The following is an 18,794-nucleotide window of genomic DNA, read 5'->3' as shown; positions in this document are numbered from 1 at the left end:
TCATCTAACTGCAGAATTTTCAGATTCTAATAGATGACAGAGACATCACTCTTTGGGAAGTGGGGGCAAGGATAGTTTTATATGCTTATTAGGAAGATGATTTCTCCATAGAGAGATCTGAAGTCTGTTCTTCTAAGAAACCTCGCATGGGCGGTCTTGAATATGGATTAAGGATGATGAGATTGAGGACATTCTTGCCTTAAGCATCTTGTGGGGGGGGGGGCGGGATGCTATTTTACAGTATTAAAAAACTCTTAAAAACTCAGTGAATGGACAAAAAAAGACAGTAATTTTCTGGAGATAGTGTTTTCCCTGAAAAACAACTTCATAGTATTTGAAATTTCTCTGGAAACCCATAGATAGCCTTGACTATGAATATTTCTCTTGTACTCAGCAGTGAGTACATAATGTATCATATGGATTTAGTTCCTTTTTTCCCTTCAGAGTATGATATTGAAACATTAAGTGGCTAAAAGTATAAAGGAAAAAGCAGATGAAAAAATTTTAATATGAGAAAAAGGAAATTGAAAATAATTTAAAATGTTATTTCATCATAGTTTCCTATACCAAAAGTAAGAGCAGTTACTTTCTCCAATGTTAATAATAGTAATGTAAAAATAAACTTAAAAAGTTTATCTCACTTTCAGATAATGCTCACATCTCATTTGTTGTAGTGCTCTGTCTATAGAATGTTTTGTTGCATAGCTGTTATAGTGTTGTTCTACCTCACTCCCAAACAGAGTTCTGGATTTTCCACCACTGTGCAAGACCAGAAGATTGCAAATATGTTTGAATTGTCTGTGCCTTTCCGCCAGCAACATTATTTGGCAGGACTTGTGTTAACAGAGCTGGCTGTCATTTTAGACCCTGATGCTGAAGGGTGAGTAGACCAGTTTTTGCCGTGTAGAATATTAATTTGATTTTGGACAATGGGACAGAAGTATCCACTTAACGTCCTAGGAATCACAAGAATACTGTTTACCACTCTTCTTCTACTTCTGTGTTCACTAAGTTCCATACTCATGTTATTTCTATATTTCATCAGTTTTAAAAAAGACACTTTTTGTCATCTCTGAATTTGATGTTTGTCTTGAAATCAACATTGCATCATGGTTTAGTTGGTGGCCTTTTTTTCCTTCTCAGTAGTACATAAAATATTTGTGCATATTAGTAGATGGACTTTTAGATTTGCTGATATACAGCAGGCACATTTCAGTTAAGTAGACTAATCTGTTTGATTCCTTGTGAGGAAAATTTATGATTTGCCATCATACTCTGTAGCATGTACTTCAAAATTTGCTCTATAAACAAACGTCCTTAGGTTTTAGAAACTTCCAAAATTGTGTATACTTTCAAAGAATTACTGGAAATTGATATAGTAAGAAGAGTATATTGTCTGATGATTTGAATTTATAGAAATAGCTTTTCTATAAATGTGTTGTGATCTAAGATCCGTATAGGGTATTTCTATGTTAACAGCTATTTTCAAAAATCTGAATGACTGTAACTCATTTGGGTAATAATTGCTTTTTTTCCCCATGATAATATCATTAGGAGTTTGTAATGCAGTTTAACCTGAAGTAAGAGCTCCAGAGAACAAAAGGAGATACTTTTGAGCAGGTTTTTTAAGAATCCTATGATGTATTTGTTGAACGAATGAAAAAGGATGCTTGTAAAGTTCTTAGCGATGGGACATGGTTAATGCTTAGTAAACTGTCAAAGGCTAAAGCTTCTGCAAATGAAAGTCATGAGTTTTTTTCATAACAGCAACTTCTTGCATTAGGAATATAGTTTTAAGAAGCAGTTTTTCACTCTGTGCTCTGCAGAACTGTAAGGTTGTGAAAAGGTCCTTAATGTGCTTCCATGTAGGATGGGGTTGGGGTGTAGACATTGGAGTATGGAGAGGACAGACTAAGTGGGTGAAACCCTGGGTCTCCCACCCCTGCTTGCCACCACTCTTATATTTTGCCATTGATAAATGAATATAATGTCATCAGGGGGGAAGGATCCATTGTTTGAAAAAAATCACTCTGAAAACAACTTCTAAACATACTACCTTTCTTAATAACTGTTATATCTCTATCATTTGACTCTATATTTCCAGTATTTTTACTTAATACATCAGGATAAGTTTGGTTACCAGAAACAGAAAACCTTTCTTCATACTGGCTGGCTTTATTAAAGGAAGGATATTTATTTTTTCATAATTGGGAGAAAGGTAAAGTTTTTAGCACACTATAATCAGCAGCTCAATAATATTATCAGGGTTCTGTTTCTTTATATCTCTTACTTCTATAGAAACCCCTCAGCTTTATCCTGAGGCTAGTGTGCCTCTCATGACTGTGAGATAGTTGCTCTGGCAGTTGAGCTTAGATTATTACTTGTTCATGTCCAGCAGAGGACAGAGGGAAAAAAACCCTCTTTCAAGCATGCAGTGCACATCTTTTCTTTGGACTGATTTGGCTCACTTGCCTATCCTGTACTGTTACAGTCACCAGAGCAATGCCAGGTTCCTGGATGGATTAGATCACTTCTACTCAAATGTGGTGCTTAGACTGGTTTTGGTTCATGGGTGGTTTGTTACAAAGCAGAAGGTAAGGACCTCATGCCTAAATGTAAATCAGCTGTCACTAAAAAGTGTTCAGTTCATATGATATTTTTTTTTGTAGACCTTCTCAGTTAAGGAAACAATTAGTTAATTAACATTTATCTCTTCTCACACTGATAATGAAACGGCTTTACTGACTGTCTGCTTTAAGTAGCAGGGCTAGTCTGATTGGATCTATCTACTTCAGAAGCTGGGGGAATGGAGTCAGCTTCCCCTGAGTCACAGGGGCAGGAACGTATACCTGAAAATTTTTACATTCTATTAGGAAGGAAGACAGGGGAAGGAGATGTTGTGTAGGTGTTCAGCAGTGTCTGATAAAAAGTAGAGAATTCTAACAGTCAGCTATTTTTGTGATGAGGTTTCTTTCTCACATGAAGGATCAGTTCTATTAAAATAGATACATTTCTGTGGAACAATATAGGACCTATGAAAGACTTCTTTTTTATCTTTTCCAGCTGGTCTTCAGAGTTGGTCCTTTGACACTTGGAAAGATTTTCTATCAAGTCTGAAAGCCGTGATAACTGTGTTCACTACTACTTTGTCTATTGAGTTAAAAAAGATAACTGGAAGAGCTTTAAATAGTAATATACAGGATTATAAGCTTTTACTGTTGCTTGTTTCCTCCTTTTCTCACTCTTTCCTGCACCCAGTCCATTAGCAAATGCCTTAATACTACCTCCAAAATATATCCCAAGTAGTTTAGCTACTTCTCTCCGTCTTTACTGCTGCTCCCCTAATCATGCTTCCATTCTTCCCTCCCTAAAAATCCCTTTTCTACCCAGCAGCCTACATGGTCTTTTAGAAATGAAAATTAAATTACGTCACTTCCTTGCTTAAAACTCTTTAATGTGTTTAAAAGCACACTTAACTTTTAAAATAGTTAAAAGTGTGTGCTTTTAAAATAGCATTTAAAATAAAATTCAGACTTAATAATGGACCTCAAAGCCCTATATATCTAGCTGTTGTCTACACTGCCACTCTCTTCCCTCCTCACATACTAAAATCTAGCCATCCTGGCCTTCTTTTTGTTTCTCTAATGGGCCCAACCCAGTCCCACCTTAGGGCCTTTGGACTAGGACTTTTCTCTGCCTGAAGCAATGCTGAAATTGCCCTAAGATCTCCACATAGGCATTTCCTCCTTGTGGTTCTTCAGGTCTCCACTCAAAGAGTATCATCTACTCACTGAGACTGTCATTGGCCACCCAATCTGAATTATAGCTGTGTTGCCGTTGCCACAATTATTCTTAACCAGATAAGCCTGTTTTATTTTCTGCAAGGCACTTACCTGAAATTTGCTTGTTTGTTCATTATCTGTCCCCTTCCTTTAGAATGTGAGCTCAAGAGAGCAGGCACTTTCTTATTCACTGCTGTATTCCCACTGCATTAGAATTGTGTCTGGTACAGAGTGGACACTTGATAAGTATATGTTAATTCAGTGAATGAATGATTGACTATGAGAGACTCACATCTCTAAGTTTTACATTCTTCTTATATTTACATAGGTAAAATACAACATGCATTTGTTAGATAGACCCTTAAGAGGATTGTTTTTCTTTTTATTCCTTCTGCTTGCTAAGTAATCAAAAATAATTCCTTGAGTAGCAATAATATGTTCTAATATTGTTTTAAAAATTTATTTTATTTAATTTTGGCTGTGTTAGGTCTTTGTTGCTGCGTGCAGGCTTTCTCTAGTTGCGGTGAGCGGGGGCTACTCTTCATTGTGGTGCGTGGGCTTCTCATTGCGGTGGTTTCTCTTGTTGCAGAGCACAGGCTCTAGGAGCACGGGCTTCAGTAGTTGTGGCACGCAGGCTCAGTAGTTGTGGCGCACGGGCTTAGTTGCTCCACGGCATATGGGATCTTCCTGGACCAGGGCTCAAACCCGTGTCCCCTGCATTGGCAGGCAGATTCTTAACCACTGTGCCACCAGGGAAGCCCCATATGTTCTAATAATGACCAAAGATTTGCTCTCTAGAAATTTTCATTGCAGTTAGAAAGTTACAACATTGAAACAGGATACTATGGTTAAATGCAGATTTTGTAGTACAGACCTAGTTTTGAAGAAAATTAGCACCTTTATTATAGCATTTGTAAAACTGAATTATTATTTTTGTGTCTGTGTTTCTCTCTTGCTAAAGCAAGCTCTTTAAGAACAGGGACAATGTCTTATCTCCAACATCTAGCATAGGATATGACAGGTCCTGCATATGTGTGTGTGTGTGTGTGTGTGTGTGTGTGTGTGTGTGTGTGTATAATGGCTGAATGTGATTGAGTAATGTAGACACATGAAAAGGCTTCATGAAGACCAGTGGGTAGAGTTTAGATAGGTTGAAGTCTGGCGCTGGTAGCTGCTGAGAGATGTTAAATATATACCCAGGTTTGGGAATCATCACTGATGATACAAGTTGAAAGGGAGAACATAAAAGGCAAATGATCAGAATCTGAGACTTGGGAAGAATGATGGAGAATATGAGGAATAATGGGAACTCTTTGGAGAAAACACTGAGAAGAAAACATAAAAGATGACAAAGTGTCAAGTAGAGAGCTAGAAAATGAAATCTGAGATATGTCCATTAGATGGAGTTCTTGACAGTATTTAAAAATATACTTTCTGAATAAAAACTGGAAGGAAGAAGAATCTCCAGGTAGATTTCATATATACCTACGTAAAATGGTAGATAAGCTAAAGAGCCCCGGAGGAAGAATACCTGGTTTGCAGTCCTAGCCTTTAAATATGCTGTGTGATCTTAAAAGAGAAAAGCTAATATTTACTGAAAACGGCAGTGTGCAAGGCACTGTGCTAATAAGCATGTTACATAAATTATGTAACTTAATTTTCACAGGCACCTTATGAGGTAGGTTATTACCTTCATACATAGATAGGGAAACAGAGGTTAAGTATCTTTGAAAAATCATTTAGCTATTAAATGATGAAAGGGGTACAATACCATGTGGTAAGCATTCAAAAACTTAGTTTCAGAGAAAGAGAGTAGATATTAGGAAGTAAATGGAAAAAAACGCTTGATATATACTGCACATTCAGGAAGTTTATTACTAGAGAAATCATATAATAGTTTATTACTAAGAGAAATACTATAAATAAGCCAGAGCAAACTAGTTTCAGGTGAACATGTATTTTCAAGATAGGAAAGAAGGGAAGAATTTAGTGAGGAAGGACACTGAAGCTATTGAAGAAAGAAATTTTTCTGAGATGAAAGGAAAGATGATTTGGTAGCTGTAAAGATGGAGATGTGTTAAAAGACCTGGCCAGAGCAAATTCAGAACGGCTTTTCTTTCCTAAAAGAAAGTTGGAGGTAAGGTCTTCTATTGAGATTGATGGTGAGAGGCTTAAGGAGAGAGAATAAGATCTGAAACAGCTGCCGGATACAGCATTAAGGGCAGTTGAAGTTGGATGAATTTTTCTTTAGAATGTTTTTCATAGTCAAAGCAGCTTCAGTCTAAGAAGAGAAGCCAAAAAAGTGTGAAGATGAGAGTGATCCTTGCTAGTGTATTAGCCAGTTGAAACTTGGGATTGGGAGTCTAGAAAGTTGTAAGGGCCCAAATGAGCAAGGAAGTTCAGTTTAAATAGAGATGTCGAAGGCAACCCTAGCCATGAACTACATAGCCCATTAGGTAGAGAATTTTTCTTTTAGATAAAGGAAATAAAAGTTTATTTTGGTTAAATGTGAAAAGATTTTATTTGATGAAATAAAATTTACAACTACTTAAAATTTACTTTTTTTTTTTTTTGCGATACGTGGGCCTCTCACTGTTGTGGCCTCTCCCGTTGTGGAGCATAGGCTCCGGACGCGCAGGCTCAGCGGCCATGGCTCATGGGCCCAGCTGCTCCGCGGCATGTGGGCTCTTCCTGGACCGGGGCACGAACCCGTGTCCCCTGCATCGGCAGGCGGACTCTCAACCACTGTGCCACCAGGGAAGCCCCTACATTTTTTGCTTTAAAATATAACCGTAACTGGTTTTAAGTTATTTAATATTAAAATGCCCTAAGGAGTTAATGAAAAAATATTCGGATTTACTCTTAAATGAATTTGTATAGTATTTCCTTTTCCCTCAGTTCTTATTTTGTACAGCGAGATATTAATTTTATTTATTTTTTGGACATTGATTAATTTTAAAATGAGAAGTGTTTTATAGGAATACATGCAAATATGTGGCAAAGTTAAGAAGCTGAATAAAGTGGTTCAGTACCATGACTTACTGTTTGCTCTAAAGATATTAACTAATCTCTGTGACCTTACTGCAGCTGCTTCTTCATCTTCTTTTTAACTAGACTGTTTGGATTGCATAAGAAAGTCATCAATATGGTACACAATTTACTATCCAGTCACGACTCAGACCCACGGTACTCTGACCCCCAGATAAAGGCTCGGGTGGCTATGTTGTATCTACCTCTGATTGGCATTATCATGGAAACTGTTCCTCAGCTGTATGATTTTACAGGTACTTAGTATATTTAAGACAAACTAAAGGCAAATCTCAGTGTTTAAAAGTATTAGAAAATATCTCAAAGGTGATCTTATTTTAGGAAAAGAAATATAAGGAAACTTACACTGACATAGGTACACTGTAAATACATAACATATTTCTGAAAAACTTTTGACTGTGTGAGAAAATTCACTGCAAGGTTTCTGTAAGCATTTCTTATGACAAATTTTTAAATAATGATTTTATAGCATTTCTATACCTACCTATTAGGAAATAGGGTTTTTTTGTGTGAGTGTATACTGTTCATCTGAAAAAAACAATATGAGAAGACTTGCTAGATGTCCACCACCCTCAGTCTCAATTTTATTCATATACATAAAATTGAAATTAATATTCACCTGAATAACAACAATGATGTTTATTGCTAATACTGGGTTAATAAGTTGAAGTTTTGTTACTTTTTAAAAACTGGAACCCACAAAGTTTTATTCCTCTTGCTTTCCATTTTTAGAATTTACTTAAATTCCTTCATTTGCCTTAGAGAAAACACTGTAGGTTGCATTTGAACTAGCAATTAACCTGATAAAGTACTTCCAGTTCAACTAAAAAAATTTTACTGGTATCTAATATGTATTATCAGTAGGTGCTGGTGATATAAAGATAGCAACTCTTTCCCTTTGAGAGACTAATAGTAGTTTTCCCAGTATTTTGATCACTAAAGCAGGTTTCCTTATCTGAAGGCAGAAATTTATATTATTATATCTTCTTTTACTAGCAAGTTAAAGTTCTCTACAAAACTATAAATATTACTACAGGAATGAGTTAATGTTTAAAATATTTAAATTATTTTTTTAAAAGAAGTAAATATAATGATAAGCATTATATGTTAATAGGTTTTTCTTTAAAGAGTAAAGGAGAATAAGAAAGGGAATTGCTTGCTCAATAGCTGTTAATTAAGCTAAACAGAAGTTTTCTTTATTTATTTTTGGGTGATTTTTTTCCAGAAACTCACAATCAACGAGGAAGACCAATCTGTATAGCCACCGATGATTATGAGAGTGAGAGCGGAAGCATGATAAGCCAGACAGTTGCCATGGCAATTGCAGGAACATCAGTTCCTCAGCTAACAAGGCCCGGCAGTTTCCTCCTCACATCAACGGTAAAAACAACCCTCCTACAGAAGTTTTATCTGGAAAGACAGATATTTCCAAGGATATACCCCTTAATAACAGATTATTGTACTAGCTGATGCAGAAGTGCTCTGAGTTTTATTTATTTTGTGGAAACATTAAGGTTTTGAGAATATTGCCCATCTTGTACTAAGTTGTTTTTAAAATTAATTACCTCAAGCTTTATGGTATAAAGCTCTATATTCTGTCATTTAGAGTTTTGAAGGTTGCCTTACTTATAGTCTATTTTCTTCATTTTTAAAATCCATTTTATTCTTTGTCAGCCCTAAGAAATAGTCTCAGTTATTTAGCAGTTGAGAATATTTATTTTTAATCTGTGAAGATTTATACTTTTTCATATTTAAATAAATTGATATTCATTCAGCCCTGTAATTTTCCCCTCTTAAAGAGGGAAGAACAGGAGGCAGGGAGTAAACAAACTTAATAAAACAAGATCAAATTCTAAAAGTTTTAGATGACTTCTTTCAGAAAACTGCAATCATACTTATGGAAGATAGCTTACTAGACAACTTTTTTAAAAGTTTTATTGAGATAATTTACATGTCAAAAGATTCACCCATTTTAAATGTACAATTTCATGGTTTTTAGTATCTTTACAGAGTTATGCAGCCATCACCACAATCTAATTTTAGAACATTTCCATCACCCCAAAAAGAACCCTGAAGCCTATTAGCAGTCACCCTCTACTTCCACACAGCACCAACCCTAGGCAGCAACTAACCTACTTTCTGTCTGTATAGATTTGCCTGTTCTGGACATTTCATATAAATGGAATTATAGACTGTGATCTTTTATGTCTGGCTTCTTTCACTAAGCATAATGTTTTTGAGGTTCATTCATGTTGTGACATGTATCAATACTTCTTTTTTTAATGCCAAATAGTATTCCTAAATATTGATAGACCAGATTTTTATCCATTTATGAGTTGATGAACAGTTGAATCATTTCCAGTTTTTGGCTGTTAGGAATAATGCTGCTATGAACATTTGTGTACATGTCTTTGTGTCCAGATATGTTTTCATTCCTTTTGGGTGGATACCTAGGAATGGATTTGCTGGGTTATATTGTATCTCTATCTTTAACATTTTGAGAAACTTCTAAACTTTTTCAAAGTGGCTGCTCCATTTTAAATTCTCACCAGCAATGAATAAAGGTTCCTGTTTCTCTAAATCCTCATTGACACTATTATCTCTTTTTTATTATATATACTTCATACCTTAGTGTGTATGAAGTGGTATCTCATTGTCATTTTGATTTGCATTTCCCTAAAGTCTACTGATACTGAGAGTATCTTTTCATTTGCTTATTGGCACATCTTTTTGTATATCTTATTTAGAGAAAAAGTCCATTCAAATCCTTTAATGTTTTAAAATTGTGTTATTCATCTTCTTGTTATTGAGTTGAAAGAGTTTTTTATATATTCTGGATATAAATTCCTTATCAGATATGTGATTTGCAGATATTTTCTCCAGTGGATTATCTTTTCCCTTTTTATTTCCTTAAATATTTATTTATTTATTTATTTGTCTGTGTTAGGTCTTAGTTGCAGCATACGGGATCTTTCATTGCGGCACATGGGCTTCGAGAGCGCGTGGGCTCTGTAGTTGTGGTGCATGGGTTCCAGAGCACGTGGGGTCTGTAGTTGTGGCGCACGGGCTTAGTTGCCCCGCAGCATGTGGGATCTTAGTTCCCCGACCAGGGATCAAACCCGCGTCCGCCTGCATTGGAAGGCAGATTCTTAACCACTGGACCACCAGGGAAGTCCCTCTTTTCACTTTCTTGATGCTGTCATTTGAAGTGCAAAAGTTTTTAATTTTGATGAATTCCAGTTTTTCAGTGTTTTCTTTTACTTGCTTTTGCTATTGTAGATACAAAATAATATATAAAGTACATGTATAGTTAAAATGTAATAATAGAAGAAACAGCAGTGTACCTATCACTCAGCTTCAGAAATAGAACATTGCAATTTCCTTGGAAGTTCCCAGTTTGCCATCAGTTCAATCCCTTTCTCCCCTCAAAATGACCACTATTCTCAGTTTTGTTGACCTTGTTTTTCATTTTTTAAAACCTTGCTTATGTGAAATATACCACAAATGAAAAAGTACATGAAACATAAATGTAAATGTTTACAAAAGATTTTAAAATGAATATCTTTGTAACCACAATTCAGGACAAAATATAGAACATTGACCACCTTCCAGAAATCCTTGGCCTGCTGTTTTCCACCACAGCTATCCACCAAGCCACCCACTATCCTAACTAATGAAGTAATTGCATGATTTCGTTAATAGTTTCACCATCTAAGTTTGCATCCCTAAATACTATAGTTTAGTTTTACACTATGTCTTTAATATTCCTCTAGGTTGTAAAATATAGCTGTAATTCACTGATTTTTCATTTTGGCATGATATTCCATTGTCTGACTATAGATCAATTTATTTACCCATTCTATTGATAGATGCATAAATGGTTTCTGATCTTTGGTTACAAATTACAGTCATATAGATTCTTCTGTATGTTTCCTGTCTGCATGTACACACTTTTATTTAGGGTATTTCTTAGGAGTGGAATTCGCTGGGTCATATATGTGTACCCTCTTCTATACTAGATATGCCATGATGTTTTCCAAAAGGTTTGTCTTAATTTTTATTTGCACCTGCTATATGAGAGTTTCTGTTCCTTCATATGTTCATCCATCTGCACTTAGAATATTCAAACATTTAAATTTTTGTCAATTTGGTAATATATCATTATATCTCATTTTAGCATTCATTTTCCTGATGTCTTATGAGGGTGTGCACTTTTTCATATAAATGGCTATTTGGATTTTTTCTTTTGAAGTATCTAGAGTTTTTTTGCCCATTTTCCATTGGATCTTCTGCCTTTGCTTGTAATTTATAGTAGTTTATATGTCTGGATCAAGCCCACTGTCAATTATAAGTGGTTCAAAGATTTCTTTCTTTTTTTGTGGCTTGCTTTTTCATACATTTAATTGTGAATTTGATGATAAGTGTCGTATTTTAAAGTAAGATTGTATTGAATCTATGGATCAGTTTTTGGGAAAATTAATATTTTTACATGCTTGAATCCCCAAATCTTTGAATATGTTAGATCTCCCCACTATTTAGGCTTTCCTTAGTGTCTACACATACATAAACTTTTATAGCTTTCAACAGAGGCCCAGAACATCCTTTTTAGGTGTATAGTTGGTCATTGATATTTTAAAAATACTTTAGTAATATTATAAAATTATATAATATGATAATATATACTACACATAAATTTTGTATATATAACATTATATTCTTATAGTCTCATAAATGTCATCGTTTTCAAAATTGTTTTCTAATTATTGTTTTCTAATTTCTAATTGTTTTCTAATTGTTGATTGCTATTTTTTTTTTTTTTTTTGCCATGCCACGCGGCTTATGCGATCTCAGTTCCCTGACCAGGGATTGAACCCGGGCCACGGCAGTGAAAGTGCCAAATCCTATTAGACTACCAGGGAACTCCCTAATTGTTGATTCCTTTTATGTGGGCATAGAATTGATTTTGAACAATGTTTATTTCCAGCAGAATGACTAAACTAATAACAGAGGTATAGATTTTTTTTTTCTATATACACAGTCATATCATCTGGCAGTTTCATTTCTTCCTTTCTTTTTTTTCCCATAACTTATTTACTGGCTAGAACCTTGAGTACAATGTTAAATAGAAGTAGTGATAGTTGGCATCATTAAAGGGGAACCTTGCAACATTTCATTCATTTTTTTTTTTACATTTTTATTGGAGAATAATTGCTTTACAATGGTGTGTTAGTTTCTCCTTTATAACAAAGTGAATCAGTTATACATATACATATGTTCCCATACCTCTTCCATCTTGTGTCTCCCTCCCTCCCACCCTCCCTATCCCACCCCTCCAGGTGGTCACAAAGCACGGAGCTGATATCCCTCTGCTATGCAGCTGCTTCCCACTAGCTATCTATTTTACATTTGGTACTGTATATATGTCCATGCCACTCCCTGGCTTTGTCACAGCTTACCCTTCCCCCTGCCCATATCCTCAAGTCCATTCTCTAGTAGGTCTGTGTCTTTATTCCTATCTTACCCCTAGGTTCTTCATGACATTTTTTTTTTCTTAAATTCCATATATATGTGTTAGCATACAGTATTTCTCTTTCTCTTTCTGACTTACTTCACTCTGTATAACAGACTCTAGGTCCATCCACCTCATTACAAATAGCTCAATTTCGTTTCTTTTTATGGCTGAGTAATATTCCATTGTATATATGTGCCACATCTTTATCCATTCATCCAATGATGGGCACTTAGGTTGTTTCCACCTCCTGGTTATTGTAAATAGAGCTGCAATGAACATTTTGGTACATGACTCTTTTTGAATTATGGTTTTCTCAGGGTATATGCCCAGTAGTGGGATTGCTGGGTCATATGGTAGTTCTATTTGTAGTTTTTTAAGGAACCTCCATACCGTTCTCCATAGTGGCTGTACCAATTCACATTCCCATCAGCAGTGCAAGAGTGTTCCCTTTTCTCCACACCCTCTCCAGCATTTATTGTTTCTAGATTTTTTGATGATGGCCATTCTGACTGGTGTGAGATGATATCTCATTGTAGTTTTGATTTGCATTTCTCTAATGATTAATGATGTTGAGCATTCTTTCATGTGTTTGTTGGCAGTCTGTATATCTTCTTTGGAGAAATGTCTATTTAGGTCTTCTGCCCATTTTTGGATTGGGTTGCTTGTTTTTTTGTTATTGAGCTGCATGAGCTGCTTATAAATTTTGGAGATGAATCCTTTGTCAGTTGCTTCATTTGCAAATACTTTCTCCCATTCTGAGGGTTGTCTTTTGGTCTTGTTTATGGTTTCCTTTGCTGTGCAAAAGTTTTGAAGTTTCATTAAGTCCCATTTGTTTCTGTTTTTATTTGCATTTCTCTAGGAGGTGGGTCAGAAAGGATCTTGATGTGATTTATATCATAGAGTGTTCTACCTATGTTTTCCTCTAAGAGTTTGATAGTTTCTGGCCTTACATTTAGGTCTTTAATCCATTTTGAGCTTATTTTTGTGTATGGTGTTAGGGAGTGATCTAATCTCATACTTTTACATGTATCTGTCCAGTTTTCCCAGCACCACTTATTGAAGAGGCTGTCCTTTCTCCACTGTACATTCCTGCCTCCTTTATCAAAGATAAGGTGACCATATGTGCGTGGGTTTATCTCTGGGCTTTCTATCCTGTTCCATTGATCTGTCTTTCTGTTTTTGTGCCAGTACCATAGTGTCTTGATTACTGTAGCTTTGTAGTATAGTCTGAAGTCAGGAAGCCTGATTCCTCCAGCTCCGTTTTTAGTTCTCAAGATTGCTTTGGCTATTCGGGGTCTTTTATATTTCCATACAAATTGTGAGATTTTTTGTTCTAGTTCTGTGAAAAATGCCAGTGGTAGTTTGATAGGGATTGCATTGAATCTGTAGATTGCTTTGGGTAGTAGAGTTATTTTCACAATGTTGATTCTTCCAATCTAAGAACATGGTATATCTCTCCATCTATTTGTATCATCTTTAATTTCTTTCATCAGTGTCTTATAATTTTCTGCATATAGGTCTTTTGTCTCCTCAGGTAGGTTTATTCTTAGTTATTTTATTCTTTTTGTTGCAATGGTAAATGGGAGTGTTTTCTTGATTTCACTTTCAGATTTTTCATCATTAGTGTATAGGAAGGCCAGAGATTTCTGTGCATTAATTTTGTATCCTGCTACTTTACCAAATTCATTGATTAGCTCTAGTAGTTTTCTGGTAGCATCTTTAGGATTCTCTATGTACAGTATCATGTCATCTGCAAACAGTGACAGCTTTACTTCTGGTTTTCCGATTTGGATTCCTTTTATTTCCTTTTCTTCTCTGATTGCTGTGGCTAAAACTTCCAAAACTATGTTGAATAAGAGTGGTAAGAGTGGGCAACCTTGTCTTTTTCCTAATCGTAGTGGAAATGCTTTCAGTTTTTCACCATTGAGGAAGATGTTGGCTGTGGGTTTGTCATATGTGGCCTTTATTATGTTGAGGAAAGTTCCCTCTATGCCTACTTTCTGCAGGGTTTTTATCATAAATTGGTGTTGAATTTTGTCAAAAGTTTTCTCTGCATCTATTGAGATGACCATATGGTTTTTCTCCTTCAATTTGTTAATATGGTATATCACGTTGATTGATTTGCGTCTATTGAAGAATCCTTGCATTCCTGGAATAAACCCCACTTGATCATGGTGTATGATCCTCTTAATGTGCTGTTGGATTCTGATTGCTAGTATTTTGTTGAGGATTTTTGCATCTATGTTCATCAGTGATATTGGCCTGTAGTTTTCTTTCTTTGTGACATCCTTGTCTGGTTTGGTATCAGGGTGATGGTGGCCTCGTAGAATGAGTTTGGGAGTGTTCCTCCCTCTGCTATATTTTGGAAGAGTTTGAGAAGGATAGGTGTTAGCTCTTCTCTAAATGTTTGATAGAATTCGCCTGTGAAGCCATCTGGTCCTGGGCTTTTGTTTGTTGGAAGATTTTTAATCACAGTTTCAATTTCAGTGCTTGTGATTGGTCTGTTCATATTTTCTATTTCTTCCTGATTCAGTCTTGGCTGGTTGTGCCTTTCTAAGAATTTGTCCATTTCTTCCAGATTGTCCATTTTATTGGCATAGAGTTGCTTGTAGTAATCTCTCATGATCTTTTGTATTTCTGCAGAGTCAGTTGTTACTTCTCCGTTTTCATTTCTAATTCTATTGATTTGAGTCTTCTTCCTTTTTTTCTTGATGAATCTGGCTAATGGTGTATCTATTTTGTTTATCTTCTTAAAGAACCAGCTTTTAGTTTTATTGATCTTTGCTATTGTTTCCTTCATTTCTTTTTCATTTATTTCTGATCTGATCTTTATGATTTCTTTCCTTCTGCCAACTTTGGGTTGTTTTTTTTTTTATTCTTCTTTCTCTAATTGCTTTCGGTGCAAGGTTAGGTTTTTTATTCGAGATGTTTCTTAAGATAGGATTGTATTGCTATAAACTTCCCTCTTAGAACTGCTTTTGCTGCATCACATAGGTTTTGGGTTGTCATGTCTCCATTGTCATTTGTTTGTAGGTATTTTTTGATTTTCTCTTTGATTTCTTCAGTGATCACTTTGTTATTAAGTAGTGTATTGTTTAGCCTCCATGTGTTTGTATTTTTTACAGATCTTCTCCTGTAATTGAAATCTAGTCTCATAGCGTTGTGGTCAGAAAAGATACTTGATACAATTTCAATTTTCTTAAATTTACCAAGGCTTGATTTGTACCCAAGATATGATCTATCCTGGAGAATGTTCCATGAGCACTTGAGAAAAATGTGTATTCTGTTGTTTTTGGATGGAATGTCCTATAAATATCAATTAAGTCCATCTTGTTTAATGTATCATTTAAAGCTTGTGTTCCCTTATTTATTTTCATTTTGGATGATCTGTCCATGGGTGAAAGTGGGATGTTAAAGTCCCCTACTATGAATGTGTTACTGTCGATTTTCCCTTTTATGGCTGTTAGCATTTGCCTTATGTGTTGAGGTGCTCCTATGTTGGGTGCATAAGTATTTACAATTGTTATATCTTCTTCTTGGATCGATCCCTTGATCATTATGTAGTGTCTTTCTTTGTCTCTTGTAATAGTCTTTATTTTAAAGTCTATTTCGTCTGATATGAGAATTGCTACTCCAGCTTTCTTTTGGTTTCCATTTGCATGGAATATCTTTTTCTGTCCCCTACTTTCAGGCTCTATGTGTCTTTAGGTCTGAAGTGGGTCTCTTCTAGACAGCATATATATGGGTCTTGTTTTTGTATCCATTCAGCCAGTCTGTGTCCTTTGGTCAGAGCATTTAGTCCAATTACATTTAAGGTAATTATTCATATGTATGTTCCTATTCCCGTTTTCTTAATTGTTTTGGGTCCGTTATTGTAGGTCTTTTCCTTCTCTTGTGTTTCTTGCCTAGAAAAGTTCCTTTAGCATTTGTTATAAAGCTGCTTTGGTGGTGCTGAACTCTCTCAGCTTTTGCTTGTCTGTAAAGGTTTTAATTTCTCCATCAAATCTGAATGAGATCCTTGCTGGGTAATCTTGGTTGTAGGTTTTTCTCCTTCATCACTTTAAATATGTCCTGCCACTCCCTGTGGCTTGCAGAGTTTCTGCTGAAAGATCAGCTGTTAACCTGATGGGGATTCCCTTGTGTGTTATTTGTGTTTTTCCCTTGCTGCTTTTAACATGCTTTCTTTGTATTGTATTTTTGACAGTTTGATTAATATGTGTCTTGGCGTGTTTCTCCTTGGATTTATCCTGTATGGGACTCTCTGTGCTTCCTGGACTTGATTATTTCCTCTCCCATATTAGGGAAGTTTTCAACTATAATCTCTTCAAATATTTTCTCAGTCCCTTTCTTTTTCTCTTCTTCTTCTGGAACCCCTATAATTCGAATGTTGGTGTGTTTAATGTTGTCCCAGAGGTCTCTGAGACTGTCCTCAGTTCTTTTCATTCTTTTTTCTTTATTCTGCTCTGCAGTAGTTATTTCCACTATTTTATCTTCCAGGTCACTTATCCGTTCTTCTGCCTCAGTTATTCTGCTATTGATCCCTTCTAGAGTATTTTTAATTTCATTTATTGTGGTGTTCATCGTTACTTGTTTCATCTTTAGTTCTTCTTAGGTCCTTGTTAAATGTTTCTTGCATTTTCTCTATTTCCAAGATTTTGGATCATCTTTACTATCCTTATTCTGAATTCTTTTTCAGGTAGACTGCCTATTTCCTCTTCATTTGTTAGGTCTGGTGTGTTTTATCTTGCTCCTTCATCTGCTGTGTGTTTTTCTGTCTTCTCATTTTGCTTATCTTACTGTGTTTGGGGTCTCCTTTTTGCAGGCCGCAGGTTCGTAGTTCCCGTTGTTTTTCATGTCTGTCCCCAGTGGCTAAAGTTGGTTCAGTGGGTTGTGTAGGCTTCCTGGTGGAGGGGACTATTGCCTGTGTTCTGGTGAATGAGGCTGGATCTTGTCTTTCTGGTGGACAGGTCCATGTCTGGTGGTGTGTTTTGGGGTGTCTGTGGCCTTCTTATGATTTTAGGCAGCCTCTCTGCTAATGGGTGGGGTTGTGTTCCTGTCTTGCTAGTTGTTTGGCATAGGGTGTCTAGCACTGTAGCTTGTTGGTCGTTGAGTGAAGCTGGGTGTTGGTGTTGAGATGGAGATCTCTAGGAGATTTTTGCTGTTTGATATTACATGGAGCTGGGAGGTCTCTTGTGGACCAGTGTCCTGAAGTTGGCTCTCCCACTTCAGAGGCACAGCACTGATTCCTGGCTACAGCACCAAGAGCCTTTCATCCACACGGTTCAGAATAAAAGGAAGAAAAAGTAGAAAGAAAGAGAGAAAGAGAAAGAAAGAGAGAAAGAAAGAAAGGAATAAAAGAAAGAAAGAAAGAAGGAAAGAAAGGAAAGGGAGGGAGGGAGGGAGGAGGGAAGGAAGGAAGGATGGAAGGAAGGAAAGAAATAAAGAAAGAGGATAAAATAAAGTTATTAAAATAAAAAATAAGTATTAAGAAAAAAATTTTTTTTTAAAGAAAAAAAGGAGAAAAGAAAAACGGACAGATAGAACCTTAGGACAAATGGTGGAAGCAAAGCTATACAGACAAAATCTTACACAGAAGCATACACATACACCCTCACAAAAAGAGGAAAAGAATAAATCTTGCTCTCAAAGTCCAGCTCCTCAATTTGGGATGATTCGTTGTCTATTCATGTATTCCACAGATGCAGGGTACATCAAGTTGATTGTGGAGCTTTAATCCGCTGCTTCTGAGGCTGCTGGGAGAGATTTCCCTTTCTCTTCTTTATTCTCACAGCTCCCTGGTCACAGCTTTGGATTTGGCCCCACCTCTGCATGTAGGTCGCGGGAGGGCGTCTGTTTTTCGCTCAGGACAGGGTTAAAGGAGCAGCTGATTCGGGGGCTCTGACTCCCTCAGGCCGGGGGGAGGGAGGGGCACGGAGTGCTGGGCGAGCTTGTGGCGGCAGAGGGCGGCAGGACGTTGCGCCAGCCTGAGGCGCGCTGTGCGTTCTTCCGGGGAAGTTGTCCCTGGATCCCGGGACCCTGGCATTGGCAGGCTGCACAGCCTCCCCGGAAGGGAGGTGAGGATAGTGACCTGTGCTCGCACACAGGCTCCTTGGTGGTGGCAGCAGCATCCTTAATGTCTCATGCCCGTCTCTGGGGTCCACGCTTTTAGCCGCGGCTCGCGCCTGTCTCTGGAGCTCCTTTAAGCAGCGCTCTTAATCCCCTCTCCACGCGCACCAGGAAACAAAGAGGGAAGAAAAAGTCTCTTGCCTCTTCGGCAGGTCCAGACTTTTTCCCGGACTCCCTCCTGGCTAACCGTGGTGCACTAACCCCCTGCAGGCTGTGTTCACACCGCCAACCCCAGTCCTCTGTGCTCTGACTGAAGCCTGAGCCTCAGCTCCCAGCCCCGCCCGCCCCGGCTGGTGAGCAGACAAGCCTCTCGGGCTAGTGAGTGC

At 36.9% G+C, this 18,794-nt stretch overlaps 1 protein-coding gene across 2 annotated transcripts in view; it reads left to right on the top strand.

Annotated features, from left to right (window-relative positions):
- Positions 1 to 18,794, top strand: part of DOCK7 (dedicator of cytokinesis 7) — a 214,816-nt gene that overhangs the window by 144,273 nt on the left and 51,749 nt on the right. For both annotated transcript variants that reach the window (XM_060023043.2, XM_060023034.2), the window contains exons 28-30: positions 741 to 880; positions 6,897 to 7,066; positions 8,056 to 8,210. In XM_060023043.2, coding sequence (XP_059879026.1) covers positions 741 to 880; positions 6,897 to 7,066; positions 8,056 to 8,210 — 465 coding nt within the window. The remainder of the gene's footprint in view (positions 1 to 740; positions 881 to 6,896; positions 7,067 to 8,055; positions 8,211 to 18,794) is intronic.

Source organism: Delphinus delphis, chromosome 1, assembly GCF_949987515.2.
Source record: "Delphinus delphis chromosome 1, mDelDel1.2, whole genome shotgun sequence".
Lineage (NCBI taxonomy): Eukaryota > Metazoa > Chordata > Mammalia > Artiodactyla > Delphinidae > Delphinus > Delphinus delphis.
Note: the sequence above shows the minus strand (reverse complement) of the source record. Positions and strands in the feature narration are given on the sequence as shown.